Here is a 16,069-nt window from a genome sequence, read left to right on the forward strand (position 1 = left end):
TAGCAACAAATATTTGTTCTTTGCGAACATCGTTGATCCGGAACACACACCACTTTTATTCTCAAAAATATTTGTTTTGGAATATTACATTAATTCCCTCGACTTGCTCCTGAAAGAGCCATTTATAAGATGTATTTTCACAACATGTTATTTTTTGGCGCGTAATACAGAAGGGCACTTGTAATGTGTTATTTCAGATACCACCCGGCTAAATACATAAAGCTTGCTTTTTGCTCATAATGTATGTTTTAATACGTTTATTTTGATATATATATATTTTTTTTTAATTTATAGAATTCTGCAGTGTCTGAATAATTATTATTAAGGCTGAGCAGGGAGCTTAGCTTAGTTAGTCTAAAAGTTTATACTTTCAAAGGCATGGAAGGAATTTTCTCATCAAACAAAATCCCCATTCATGATGAAATAACGCATTGCTGTGTCTGTCCAAACTGCTTCTAAAATTAAATAAGGTCCAAAAATAGTATGTTACATAATAATGGAAACCTTCATGCATGTTTCAAGCCAGTGGCGTATTTTTAAGACTTCCAGTTCGTTTATATGCTCTACCCAATATGAACATTGCTTTAAAAGCCCACTTTACTGCTCTTATCATAAAATGTAGAGATTTTACCTAATTGTGGAAAACTCAGGAAACATTCCTATAAAAAGGAACAAGAAAATAATGCACCCTTTTTTACCTACTTTACCCAGGTTTGGGATTAAAAGGATAGGTAAGCCAAAAAATGCTTCTCCCCAGTCCTCATGCATTTGGCTTGAAGAATAAACCCAGAAGCCTTGATTCTAGATATGCTGAGTGCTTTAGCGAGGAGGTAGATTGTCAGCTTTGCAGCCCAGCACAGTGTTTCTTAAACAAACAATGGAAACCCTGTACAGGGAACAAGGTGTAATGCAGAAAACCATTATCAGTATAACCCCCATGCCATATATTATCATAGGCCGCTGAAGGTTGTTAGTGGCCAATGTTTAAACACATTCAGGGGCTCTTTGAGTAAGAGAGCGATTATCCGGCCCACCCTCCCCACGCCTAGGTGTTTTTTTTAGTAGATATATTTAGACTTTAAGTAAAGTTTGACTAATGTCATTGACAGTTTATTGGAATACATTTTATTAAGGTTATATCTCTACTGCTTGAAATGTTAAATATTGATTGTTTTTATGAACAAATGTAATGCCACGGCGTGGTTCATGGCTGGCCCCCACGGCCAACTATTCATCCCATTTAAAAATATCGAATAGTTTCTATTTGGGGTAAGAAGACCCCTAGGTGGCCCCTCAGCCAAACTCGCTGTACCAGTAAGTAAACCACAAATAGGTGGAGGGTGGGGAAAGAGGCGAATGCATATGCCAGGGGGGACCTACGAAAAGAGACGACTCAGCTATCACACATCGTCATCGCATTCAGCAAGCTTAGAAAGCAATGTCAAGGCATTCAGCAACACCAAGATCGGCACCAGGGGCCGTGTCTGGAGCCTCCCGGGGGCGTCAACGTCCGCCATACACTTTACGGCGGTGGACACCTGATTTAAAAGAGCTTAGGAGGCGATCAATGATGGTATCTGAAGAAAACCCTTCTTGTCCAGAAAAAACATTATATATCGGAATAGGAGAGGAGAAAATTACATTAAAACAGCTTTGGTCCTTAAGGGGTTAATGTGTGCTCCAGTTGGCGTGAGGGATATAAGATCCAGGTGTGAACGTCTTCTTCCAAGGAGTAATGGACTAAAATATATTTTTCCCCCTATAGTTAGCCAGACTTCTTGTAAAACATAACGAATAAATCCCCCACAATGTGTGGATTCCAAGCAGCGGCCACACAAACTCCCAAACCGGACAAGATGAACGTGTTTACTTTATAAGTTATTTTATGAGAGACTCTGTCTTTTGCTTTTTTTTTTTTTAGTAACTGAGCTAATTTGTGTATTTTGTCCTTAGTCCTCCCCTTGGGCGCACAGGAATGATACAACTTCTAACACTGCTGAAAATGTAAACACAATTCGGCCCCTTTGGCTTTGAGCCTAGCGCTTTTTTTCCCCCTGCCGTTGATTCAGCTGTCGGTATAAATCGGTGTTGACTGCTCCTCTATGTGCCCATTGATTTAGAGACCACAGCGGTAACCATTAGCAGATTTCTGCTGACGAGATGCAGCCGGTAATGAAGTTATTGCTGAGCCTCCTAGCCTTCGGTACGCTCTTTCTCTCCTCTCGCTCCGCTCCTCGGACGTGCTACTCGAGGGTCTTAAACCTCAGCAGAGAAATCACTGAAACTTTTCAAACATTACAGAAAATTGTCCCCTCGGTGAGTAGCCTGGAGCCCCTGCTGAATCGGGAATATAGCAACATCCTAAATAATAACTCCATTCGTTTACTTTAACAGGGACCATGCATGGACCTCCTGCCCGCTCTTTACCTGGATATACACGTAAGTGATCCAATGTCATTTTATAAGCCTTCGCTGCATCATTTGTAGTCTATGAGTAACATATCCTGCGTCAGGCTGTACAGATTGAGTTTTATATATTATTCATCTCTTTGTGAATCGTTCTCTAAACCTTGCCTGGTGCAAACTGCTTTCAGCAGATGATCGATAGATACAAACGCTACTTTTATGAGTATGAGTATCCACTAAAGTGAACTTAGGTGAACCTATCCTGAACTTGGGAGCTTGAACTTGTCTGTATTGATGGACCACGGATCCGTAATCGGTTGTTATATGTAGACGTGACCAAAGGGCTGGTTTCTCCGGAGTTCCTACCAAGCTTACCTGGGAATTTGGGACTTCTTTGAGATTGATGGCTTAACTAGTTAAGATTTGGGGCACCTTGGAGGCTAGTGAATTACTTCTGCTGGCTGAGCCAGTCCACATGACAAACTCCACATTTCAGCAACTCACCTGGGTTTCAAGTATTAGCCATGGGTTCACCAAGCCGACTTTTCTTGAGTTTGCCTTCAGTGCCCCTAAAGTAGCCGCAAGATTTCGCAACATAAGTGGTTCAAAGATAAAACCCTGTCTTTAGAAAGTAAACATTTTGGGTGCATTGCTGGTTAGGATGTAAATATGTAGAATATGATAGAGTGATTGCGGCAAATAAATCCAACCTAGATCGGAGTAACAAAGCATTCCGAAAATCATGGCTGCTGGACGAGATGCTTACATTATACTTTCTGTAAGTGATACATTTAAACAAAATGTCGGTGATGTATAGAAATAATTGTTGAAGAGTAGTACATTTTTGACGCTTAGAACTTTGTAAACCTTACTGCGGAGGAGCAGTCCTGACATCATAGAAAGCTTTTCAGGGCAGATAAGAACCATTCAGCCCATCTAGTCTTCCCATTTTCCTGATAAAGCCTCAGTCCTTAATCAGTCCTTGGGCTCGTCTAAGATTCAGAAGAACCATATGCCTATCCAATTTCCTTACTGTATAAACCTCTACCGCTTCTGCTGGTAGACTGTTCCACTTATCTACTATCTCTTTATGGAGGGTCTCTATGCATCTGAACTGATAGTGGTTGCTAGATACATTGCTATGAGCTCTCTAAATTCACAACCTCAAAAATAAAAAAAATATGAAAAATGAAGCAAATTGCATGTATTTTTAGTGTTCTTTACAATAAAATAGAAATAATACAATGTTAAAGGTATGTTAAATATATATGCCTTATTAAATATAAATTATATTTTTTTATTTTATATATTATAGCATTTCAAATATTTAATTGAATAATTACAGTATTTACAAAATAATTAATTGAAAATGCTTAACTCTTAGCTGCTTCACAGCTAGGCATCCCGATTCCTGTGCCTCTATTTAAAGAACTGCTTCAGATACCCCTGGGGTTCTATTAAAACACAGAATTTATTTTGGCTGCTAAAAATCACAACATGCGCCAGGAGGATGAGGGCATCCAAACAGTAACAGCGTTTTTTTAACACACGGGGAGAGGATGCAGTAACTAATCTTTAGTATTTCATCTCTTTTCTTGTTTTTACTGGCTGAAATCATTCCTTCATTTTAATAATGAATTAAACTCCAGGGTTCAAAGAATTTATTTCCTCCAGAAGTGCCTGCTGATCATAGGATCGTCGCCAGAAACCTTTCACATCTTGGGCCAGCCTAGTGGTCACTTAATGCTTTTTATTTTATAATTCCAAAGCTGTTTGGCCTCCAAGTTCATGCACGTTTAGTCTAAATATTACATTTTTGCGTGGCTAAAGTTTTATTGCCAACACACACACATACACCATTTCTTCTTACCTTTAAAATTGCTTGATTCCCAGATTTGCCTACAAAGATATGCCGAGATCTGCCTATAACTTCCCTCTATGTATTAACCTCCCACATCTACTGGGAGGCGGTTCCACTTATCTGTCACTCATTCTGTAATTGAAGATGCTGCCAAATTTTAACAATGAGAACTGTCCTTGTCGTACTTGAAAACCACTAAATATGCTAATATTGCACGAATACAATCAACGTAATAATTTATCGTGTAGATTATCTTGTGCGATTGGGTTTACATTCCAGAATAAATATTTGAGAAATGCAAACATGTTCAAGAAACGTGTTCTCGCTAAACGTACAAATGTTGTTTCTTCACAGAATTCTTGCGTGATGACAAGGTTACGAGATTTTATTTCAACCCCACAGTGTGGCAAATATCCCAGGGTAACAGCATTAAAGAAGAAAGTTAGGAACTTGTATATCATCATGAACTCGGTCTGCAAAAGGGTATGTGGTTTGCTATGCTTTGTTATATTTGCTAAGGGGTAAGGGGGCAACTTCAGCCCTGCTGAGGGCTAGAGCTTTTGGCTGAAAGCATAACCTGCCCATCACAAGAAATATAGGAAGCCTTGACTCTACAGAGACACATGGTGGTGGAATGTGGAATTGCAAGTGAAAACTGGTCCTGCTGGAGCCAATAAAAGAATGCGCCTAGCGCCCAATAAACCTTATCAGCCCGCTCTAGTGTGCTTGTGACCAGGGCCGGACTGGCCCACCGGGATACCGGGAAATTTCCCGGTGGGCCGGAAGGTCCGTGGGCTGGGCGGCCATGAAGACAGCCGCTGAGCTGCCCCCCAGGCTGCCCAAAATCTAATCAAAGCGGCTGCTGGGTGCTGATGCGGCCGGCCGCCTCTGCTTTAATGCTTTTTTTTTTACTTTATATGGCAAGCCGATCCAGCTTACCATATAAATAAATAAAAAAAAAAGTGTTAAAGTAGCTCCGGCCGGCGGCATCAGCACGCACCGGCCGGCGGCATCAGCACGCACCGGTCGTTTAGATTACATTCCCAGCAGTCTGATGGCTGCATAGTGATGGGAGCAGCGCGAGGTGGAAGCTCCGCCCCCTCGCGCTCAGACTGCTGCAGCACCGGATGTCAGGTCAGTGGCATCCTGTCAGCATAGAGGAGAACGGTGTGCAGCTACCAGGAAGTCAAGTAGAAGGTGAGTAAAATAATGTATTTTTTGTACTGTATGTTTTTTGTATTTGTTAAAAACAAAAAAAATCGGCATGTGTGTGTATGTAAGTGTGTCCCCCTATATGCCACTCTGCCTCCAGAAATGCCTTATACCCCCCTATATGCCACTCTGTCCCATGATATGCCTTTTAACCCCCTAAATGCTAGAGTTGCATATAGGGGTATAAGGCATTTCTGGATGCAGAGTGACATATAGGGGGTCAAAAGGCATATCTGGAGGCAGAGTGGCATAAAGGGGGTTAAAAGGTATATCATGGGGCAGAGGAGCATATAGGAGGGAATAAAGCATATCGGGGAGGCAGAGTGGCATATAGGGGGCATAAGGCTTTTCTGGAGGCAGAGTGCCCCATGATATGCCTTTTAACCCCCTTCATGCCACTTTGCCTCCAGAAATGCCTTATACCCCCTATATGCCACTCTGTCCCATGATATGCCTTTTAACCCCCTATATGGCAGAGTGGCATATAGGGGGTTAGAAGGCATATCATGGGACAGAGTGGCATATATTATTTTTTATTTAATATGACAAGCTGGATCGGCTTGCCATATAAAGTAAACAAAAATGTCCCATGATATGCCTTTTAACCTCCTATATGGCAGAGTGGCATATAGGGGTTAGAAGGCATATCATGGGACAGAGTGGCATATAGGAGGGTTGAGGCATATCAGGGAGGCAGAGTGGCATATAGGGGGTATAAGGTTTTTCTGGAGGCAGAGTGCCCCATGATATGCCTTTTCACCCCCTTTATGCCACTCTGCCTCCAGAAATGCCTTATACCCCCCTATATGCCACTCTGTCCCATGATATGCCTTTTAACCCCCTATATGACAGAGTGGCATATAGGGGTATAAGGCATTTCTGGATGCAGAGTGACATATAGGGGGTCAACGGCATATCTGGAGGCAGAGTGGCATAAAGGGAGTTAAAAGGGATGTCATGGGGCAGAGGGGCATATAGGAGGGTATAAAGCATATTGGGGAGGCAGAGTGGCATATAGGGGGCATAAGGCTTTTCTGGAGGCAGAGTGCCCCATGATATGCCTTTTAACCCCCTTTATGCCACTCTGCCTCCAGAAATGCCTTATACCCCCCTATATGCCACTCTGTCCCATGATATGCTTTTAACCCCCTATATGGCAGAGTGGCATATAGGAGGTTAGAAGGCATATCATGGGACAGAGTGGCATATAGGGTATAAGGCATTTCTGGATGCAGAGTGACATATAGGGGGTCAAAAGGCATATCTGGAGGTGGAGTGGCAAAGAGGGGGTTAAAAGGCATATCACGGGGCAGAGGGGCATATAGGTGCGTTGAGGCATATCAGGGAGGCAGAGTGGCATATGGGGGTATAAGGCATTTCTGGAGGCAGAGTGACATAGGGAGTAAAAGGCATTTCTGGAGGCAGAGTGGCATATAGGGGATTAAAAGGCATATTATGGGGCAGAGTGGCATATAGGAGGGTATAAAGCATATCAGGGAGGCAGAGTGGCATATAGGGGGGCATAAGGCTTTTATGGAGGCAGAGTGCCCCATGATATGCCTTTTAACCCCCTTCATGCCACTCTGCCTCCATGAATGCCTTATACCCACTATATGCCACTCTGTCCCATGATATGCCTTTTAACCCCCTATATGGCAGAGTGGCATATAGGGGGTTAGAAGGCATATCATGGGACAGAGTGGCATATAGGGGTATAAGGCATTTCTGGAGGCAGAGTGGCATGTAGGGGGTTAGAAGGCATATCAGGGGGGCAGAGTGGCAAGCCTGGGGGCAGAGGTGCATAACTCGGGGGTAGGTTGTCAAATGAAAGGAAATAAAAACCAAACATGTCTCAATCATAGCTTTTATTAAATATGGAAAAAATAGTCTACATGAATTAATAAAGAAATAAAAGTTTCTTACCAGAATATGGTGAAGAATAATGTGATCAGTGTTTTGTTCCACTGAATAAAATGGAACTTTTTCAGCTAAAAATGTTCGCAGTAGTAAATGTTTTGATCCCATTATGTGTAATATATTTCATTTATTAGGGCCTTTTAACACTTTTGCTTTCTGGCATTTTAATACAAATAATGAGATAAAAAGAATGGCACATAGTGTGACTCGGGTGTGTATAAGGGGTGCATGTGGGCAGGGGCGTAACTAGACCCCTCAGGGCCCGGGTGCGAGAATCTGTTAAGGGCCCCCCACCCCCCCAAAAAAACATGATTTTTACCCAACAATTTTTTTTCAACAAATTCAATTTACATATTGAATCATTTCTGTAAAAAAAATCAAAGAAAAAGGGGCGCATGTTCAAAGGGCATAATCAAAGAAAAAGGGGCGCATGTACATAGGGCCCTTTTTGTACATGCGCCCCTTTTTCTTTGAATACATAAATAATCTTTCCACCAAAACAGCCTGACTGTGGCATTTTTGCCACCAAAACAGCCCGCCTGTGGCATCTTTGCCACCAAAACACCCCGCCTGTGGCATCTTTGGCCCCATAACAGCCCGCCTGTGGCATCTTTGGCCCCATAACAGCCCTCCTGTGGCATCTTTGCCACCATAACAGCCCTCCTGTGGCATCTTTGGCCCCATAACAGCCCTCCTGTGGCATCTTTGGCCCCATAACAGCCCGCCTGTGGCATCTTTGCCACCATAACAGCCCTCCTGTGGCATCTTTGCCACCATAACAGCCCTCCTGTGGCATCTTTGCCACCATAACAGCCCGCCTGTGGCATCTTTGGCCCCATAACAGCCCGCCTGTGGCATCTTTGGCCCCATAACAGCCCGCCTGTGGCATCTTTGCCACCATAACAGCCCTCCTGTGGCATCTTTGCCACCATAACAGCCCTCCTGTGGCATCTTTGGCCCCAAAACAGCCCTCCTGTGGCATCTTTGGCCCCAAAACAGCACTCCTGTGGCATCTTTGGCCCCAAAACAGCCCGCCTGTGGCATCTTTGCCACCAAAACAGCCCGCCTGTGGCATCTTTGCCACCAAAACAGCCCGCCTGTGGCATCTTTGCCACCAAAACAGCCCGCCTGTGGCATCTTTGGCCCCATAACAGCCCACCTGTGGCATCTTTGCCACCATAACAGCCCTCCTGTGGCATCGTTGCCACCGTAACAGCCCTCCTGTGGCATCTTTGGCCCCATAACAGCCCGCCTTTGGCATCTTTGGCCCCATAACAGCCCTCCTGTGGCATCTTTGCCACCAAAACAGCCCGTCTGTGGCATCTTTGCCACCAAAACAGCCCGCCTGTGGCATCTTCGGCCCCATACCAGCCCGCCTGTGGCATCTTTGGCCCCATAACAGCCCGCCTGTGGCATTTTTGGCCCCATAACAGCCCGCCTGTGGCATCTTTGGCCCCATAACAGTCCGCCTGTGGCATCTTTGCCACCATAACAGCCCTCCTGTGGCATCTTTGGCCCCATAACAGCCCGCCTGTGGGATCTTTGGCCCCATAACAGCCCGCCTGTGGCATCTTTGCCACCATAACAGCCCTCCTGTGGCATTTTTGGCCCCAAAACAGCCCTCCTGTGGCATCTTTCCACCAAAACAGCCTGACTGTGGTATCTTTGCCCCCCCCTTACACATCCATGCTATCTCTCACACACACACACATATATATTAATTCACAAATATTTACTCACTAATTCACAGATAATCCATTCAATCATTCAGATATTCATACATTGATACTCATTAATTCCCTCATTCAGATACTCATTTACATATACTCATTCACAAACATTCATTCACTCACTCCTTCACAGATATTCATTAATTCTCTCACTCAATCTCAAATACTCCTTCATGCAGCCTCCCCTTACCTGAACAACCGAAGATGTAAAAAGTATGTGCCGCTCGGCGCTCGCAGACCAACTTGTTCAGTGCATAGGGGGAAGCAGATGCGCAGCAGGGTCATGTGACGTACGTCACGTACGTCACGTGACTGTTGGATTCCTGCGTCCCCCGGCATCCTCGTCTGCCAGTAAGTAGCGGCCCCCCGCGGAATTAATCGTGGGGGTTGCCCGGGCCCCCTAGAGTGGCGGGCCCGGTAGCAGCTGCTGCAGGGTTAAGGGGCAAGTGCCCCTTTTGCCCTGAGTTATAGACGGCCGTAGAGGCCGCATAGGCCCAGTCAGTCCGGTCCTGACTGGGCCTATGCGGCCTCTACGGCCGTCTATAACTCATAGACCTTGGGCCCCCCTGCCACCGGGGCCCGGTCGCAGTCGCGACCCCTGCGACCCCGGTAGTTCCGCCACTGCATGTGGGTATAAGAGCTTCACCGTGAGATAAACTATATGGGGCTGCTCTCCAAATTTTTCCAGGGCTGCTTTTCAGTCCCAGTCCGGCCCTGCTTGTGACATCCATGGAAGAGCGGTAAAGGAAGGAGGGTAATCAGCAGAGTATATAACATATTAAAGGGACGCTCCAGACATCATTTGCATGATCATGTTTGTCCTCTCTACAAACGCAGAAGCCCCCCATTGCATTTGTAGTATATTCGTAACTCCTTGGCTTGCAGGGGATGTTTTCGGCTAGACATATATTCCTCATTGGTGGGTCTTAGAACCCTAGAAGTCCTAAGCATAACATTTTAAGAGGACCTTCTCTAACATTTTTTTAAAGAAGTGTAATGCGATGGTGTGTTAATTCAGTAATGTGTTGCAGAGAGCGGTAATATTAAAATACATTTTCAGTGGTATTTTTTTTATCCGCCATTGCAGCAGAACTCTGACCCTAGTAACAGGGTCCAAAAAATTAAAGCTAATGTTGGGAAAATGATTGTGAAATGGGCAAAATAAGACCAATACAGAGTTAATGTATTATATAAGATAATCTGTCATTCAGTTATGGCATCTTATGTGCTAGAAAACTCACTCAGGGCTGCATTTCTGCCATTTTCGGGCTGACAGGGGAAAAGGAATGGGGGATGCAAATAGCTGTGCACCATGTTTCCTACGGCGGTGTCCGGGAGGATAACTGGGGACTTCCATGGTTAGGACTGAATGGGCTACCTGGGCGGAGCTCACAGCTCATAGGGGCAGGACTACCCATGTGAAGGGGTGTGGCTGCCCCCAATTAGCTTTCAGTGGATGGGGAGTAGGAGTGGGTGGGGCAGTGCGCATGGCAAAATGCTGCTCCCCTACCTGAGACTCTGGGCCAAACCCACAGAGATCCTAATAGGTGTGCCTAATGACTCCTTGGGGCATAAATGGATCCTTTGATTCTGGCACTAATAGCATCAAATGCTAAGGATTTCTGTAGTTTTTTTTATTGGGTATAAAACACAGTGTTTAATATCATATCAATTTCCTATTCACCTGGAAAAAACTGAGACCTGGTATGACCAGAACCATAATATAACTGTACACGGTTACCTTCATACGTGTCCGAGAGAAGGAGGGCTTTGTTGTTAAGTAAAAGGAATGGTTTTCTTACTTTTTTTTTTTTCTTTTTCTTCAGGACTTGCTTTTCTTTACAGACGACTGTGATGCTCTAGACGGATTTCCGTCATCACCTACTCCAACCACTGTTGTTTCAGGATAAGGTAAATCTTTACCCGAGGAAGTATGCCTGTACATCCGCGAAAGCCAGAAGCAGACCTTGTCCGGCGAAATGCTACTGTGCTTCTTTATCAGGACAGCAAATTATATGGAATAATTCATATCGTTATCCCTAGCAAATGTAACAATTCCCTAGTTTCCTATGAAACAATTAATCATGTGACCATTTCTATGACTGTAACTATCCATTTCAATGTACGGAATAGGATGGCGCTATATAAAACAATAAATAATAATAATAAATAATCCTATATTCTCTGATACAGCAAAATGTATTCTATAACAGAACTTATTAACGCCTATACATTGCTAGAGAGAAAATCAATGCATTATGCGATTCATTAATAAATATGTTAACAAGGAAAACTAGGCAAGATCATGGGTACAATAACTGAAACTGGGAATACAAGACGCAGATGTGGTAAAGAAATATATAATTAAGGGGTGTATTTATATAAGTCTATACTGAATAACACAGTATAAAATATATATTGTATGCAATTTTTATACATATATTCCTTTTTGTACTGTTAATAAATATTTTTCAGAGAATGATAAATGTTGCCTGGTGTTGTATATTATTTAATTCTACTGCAAATTATGGAACTTTTAAAGATGGGGTTAGTTATAATAACACCTTGAAGTTCATTATAGAGCGATTAACTAGGCTGCAGATATATCTAAGCGAGAAGCCAATTACATCAGCGCCCCCGTTTATCACGGATTAATTCACAACATGTATGTGGGCTTCAACATGCGCTGTAAATGCCTCCTGTGAGTTAAATGTCCGTGGATCTCAGATATGAAGATTATAGATCAATCTTTAAGGTCTGAGGATGACTCTTTTCTCACATATAGGAAAGCTTGTTGTTATATAGACAAACTTCATTACTTGTGACCATTATCATGATTGTTTTAATTATTTTTTATTAGTGATAGGGATATGCATTACCCGTTAATCTGTAATATGGCCATGACATTGTGCGAGTACCATAGAATCTAGCACTTCTTCTTCACATGGAGTTGTTGCATTCTGTTCAGTTTTGATCCAGCCTTATATGAGCTTCATATACTAAATCATACGTTGTAGGTAAGTTGGCTGTGAGATATAAAATTGTATCCTACCCGTGGGTTGGTAAAGTGTTCATGACAGACTCTTCATAGTCCATGCTATAGTTCTTCTGTTGAACCAGAAAGGTTCTGGACTCTCCACTGCAAGCATCTCATTGACCAAAAGGGGAGAGTAAATAGTTGAGATGGGAAATCATAAACATGAAGAAAAAATAGGAATAACGAAACAATTTGGACAGAGAAATTAGGGTTGGTGGGTGGGTAATGGGTAAATAGGGAAATGGGTAAGTTAAAGAGAGAGGGAGAAAGATGTTAGAGAGAAGATTGTAGGACAAATTAAGCTGGAAAGAGAGGTTTGAGAGTGTTTTTGTGAATGAAGAGGGGAAAGCCAATGTATAATGTATTATGTATAATGTATAATGTATAACGCCAGCTTATCCGAGCAGAGCAGTGTATGATGAGGCCAGTCCATCTGCTCAGAACGGTATATAATGCGATCTGTCTGTCTATCATCACAAAGCAGGTTATTATATTTCCATACATTAACGTAGAGCAGCGTTAATTGTGGCCGGTCATCATATTATATAACGTGGTGTTTTAATCCACACTGAGCAGTGTTTGATTCTTTCTATTCTCACATAAAGGTGTCTGCTATGATCATTATTTCTGGGCACTTCCGCCAGTGTATGATGTGGTTAGCTGCTGCATGTAGTTTAAGCTGTTTGCCAAATAACAAAACAAGATTTTGCCTAATGTTAATCTTTATCAAAAACAACATAAACAAATGCATATGGGAACTGTGGAAAGACTAATAAACGTGGTACGTTAATCCAAACCCTATAAAACACTCAATCCAAAATAGATTGGAACTAGATAATGCTTTTATTGGTAATAGAGGGGCAGTCTTGTATTGCGTTCATTGACAAGATGCATCCGTCTATGACATTTGTGAAAGTTAGTGGACAGGAATTTTTCCTCTCACCATAACTGCCCCAGAAATAAAATTAGTGAAGTCACCAGTTCCACACTGGGTATTAAAATCAGACCTGGTACAGGACAGGGGGCCAATAAATTATATATATTTGGGTGGTGGCCCAAATGATGGTGGTTCTACACTCTTGCTCTGTTTCGGCATGTGGCTTTTCTGAAGTAATACTGCAGTTTTTTGGACATGAAAAAACTGCAATACTGCACTTTTACTGCAGTATTACTGCACATTTACTGCACTTTTTTTTTATATTGCAAACCTACAGTTGTACTTCAAAGTACTGTAGCTTTATTGCATTTGTACTTCGTACAAAAATAACTGCAGTACAACTGCAGTACATTGAAGTACAAATGCAGTAAATGTGCAGTAAATGTGCAATAATACTGCAGTAAAAGTGCAGTATTGCAGTTTTTTCATGTCCAAAAAACTGCAGTATTACTTCAGAAAAAACTGCAGTATTCTTTTATAAGGGACCAGCTGGTGGTTGCACACTTAGGGACAGGATCTGCCACACAAGCAACAGTAAAGATACGTGACCGCCGCCATCTGGCACGGCCCACTAACCCAGTTTACTCGGACCCATTTTGGGTCCATTGGTGCCTATTGTCCCACCAAAGGCATCTGTTCTATGACAACTAAAATGTGGGAGAGTCAAGGGATATCAGATATATTTTTAGATCTAGAAGATATGCAGCCCATACAAAGTCCGTTCTCATACCTGGGTTATCTTAGTGGAAAGAAAAACCAAGACGAGTCGAATTTTCTCTGTGAATTTCCATTTGATGTACTCGGTAGGGTTGTCGATTCAGCTATTATTTAGTTAGCAGGAGAACACAATGGGTGCCGAGCAATCACAATCGCGCCTGCTGGGAGGCACCTACTGTTATATTCATTTTTGTTTCCGTGAGCAGACAGCTTGTCTGTTAAAAGCCCGAAAGTCTGGATAACAATGGCCATAGCTTCCTACTCCCTATATAAAAAGACACGGACCACAATGCGAAATCCCTTCAACTGTGCGAAATAAAGAATCCTCAGACAAAAAAAAATCTGTAATTTCCCACTATAAAAATGGGTAACGTTACGCTTTCATCATTTAGAGACACACTACAAAACCTTTTTTGTAGTAAAGTTTAAAAAAGTTAATATTAAATCAAAAAATGGATGAAGGAAATTATTCTCCAAAGAGGAACTGTCACCTTTATAGTTTTTTTAAAATCATTACATTTTTTAAAAATCATTAGATTTTGCTTAAAACTAAAACAATTTTAGCCCACAGAAACTAAGCATAAAAATGAATTATATGTCCGGGTACCATCTTTATCAAGGCTACCAGAACTGGTTTCCACTAAAGGGGAAGAGTTACCAAAAAATGAGTAATTTTATATGTTAATAATCCCAGATAGCCCCTCTAATAAAGAATGCATATTAAAGTCATTTGTGAGTTCCGTAATATGCATTCTTTAAAATGTTTAAAAAAAAACCTCAAAAAACTGGTTTTGAAATAGTAATGTGCCCTTAAATAAGGCCATTGAGCCATGACCTGGGAACTTATGGAAAAACGCTCACTCTGTATACACACGGCAAGGGTACTTGATTACAAATCAATGTATCTTTGTGCAAAGTGATTTAGAAAGCAATTAACTAACGGGCATTAGTGTTTATTGCACAATAACCGAGACATTCATTTCGAACAATAACAGCTACCATGTTCTTTAATTATTTCCATAAATCTTTATTAGCGTCAAGCCTCTTCTCGTAGTAGAATATGTTCTAAGAGTTATTTGTACTTGTTAAAAATGTTAAAAATGAATGGGGTATCAGAATAGAGATTTATCTTTCATTAATGTCATAAACCAATAGCTAGGAGGTTCTAGGAATGAGCTAAGCAATACATGGCCATAAATGTGACGGAATCCCAATACCTATGTTTGAGTAATATAGTAGCGAATTCTGTATTTTAATGCTTGTAAGGGTGTGCTTTGCTTTTTGTATATGATATGGTGAGAAAGGAGTATCCTTCAAGTTCATCCATGGATCAATTAAACAGCCCTTTGCAAATGGAAGTCAATGAAGTTGAACATAGAAGATAGAACAACGGCCAAAAAGTTTCTAAAGGGGTCTCCATGGGCTGAAGAATTTGTTTAGCTGGGATTCTTTGGAGAATACCTATTTAATAGGTATTTTGGAATAAGGCATGTAGCCAATAAATACCAGGAAGGTAGATGAGTGGTAGAGAGGAATTTAAGCAGGCATAGGATTGTCACGAACCGGGTGAGCAGGTCTGATAGGAGCCCAGGTGCAGGGGATACGAGGGGCTCTGTCTGTACCCCACGATGCATGATGGCTTGGGGTTGGTACAGACAGGCGCAGGAAATAAATCAAAGACAGAAGACGCGGATTAAGAGTTGTATTGCATAAGATGGTACAACAATATATATACAAGGAAAGTCACTTGGCAGGAAGCCCTCTGGTGGGGGGCGCACACGGCTAGAAGCCCTCTGGTTGGGGGCGCACACGGCTAGAAGCCCACTCGCGGGGCGCACACGGCTAGAAGCCCACTCGCGGGGCGCACACGGCTAGAAGCCCACTCGCGGGGCGCACACGGCTAGAAGCCCACTCGCGGGGCGCACACGGCTAGAAGCCCACTCGCCGGGCGCACACGGCTAGAAGCCCACTCGCCGGGCGCACACGGCTAGAAGCCCACTCGCCGGGCGCACACGGCTAGAAGCCCACTCGCCGGGCGCACACGGCTAGAAGCCCACTCGCCGGGCGCACACGGCTAGAAGCCCACTCGCCGGGCGCACACGGCTAGAAGCCCACTCGCGGGGCACTCAACCAGGGAGCCCAGATGCAGGGCACTCAACCAGGGAGTCCACTAGTGGGCCGCAACTCAGGACCAAAGCAGGAACCAAAGCAGGAACCAAAGCAGGAACCAAAGCAGGAACCAAAGCAGGAAC

At 43.0% G+C, this 16,069-nt stretch overlaps 1 protein-coding gene across 1 annotated transcript; it reads left to right on the forward strand.

Moving 5' to 3' along the window:
- Positions 1-2,099: 2,099 nt before the first annotated feature.
- CYTL1 (cytokine like 1) lies at positions 2,100-11,612 on the forward strand. The gene is made up of 4 exons (XM_053463618.1): positions 2,100-2,316; positions 2,395-2,439; positions 4,622-4,750; positions 10,953-11,612. Exons 1-4 carry the CDS (start codon positions 2,161-2,163, stop codon positions 11,034-11,036), a joined length of 414 nt encoding a protein of 137 aa, XP_053319593.1. The 5' UTR covers positions 2,100-2,160; the 3' UTR covers positions 11,037-11,612.
- The last annotated feature ends 4,457 nt before the right edge of the window (positions 11,613-16,069 follow it).

The sequence above is a fragment of the Spea bombifrons genome, chromosome 1 (assembly GCF_027358695.1).
Source record: "Spea bombifrons isolate aSpeBom1 chromosome 1, aSpeBom1.2.pri, whole genome shotgun sequence".
Lineage (NCBI taxonomy): Eukaryota > Metazoa > Chordata > Amphibia > Anura > Pelobatidae > Spea > Spea bombifrons.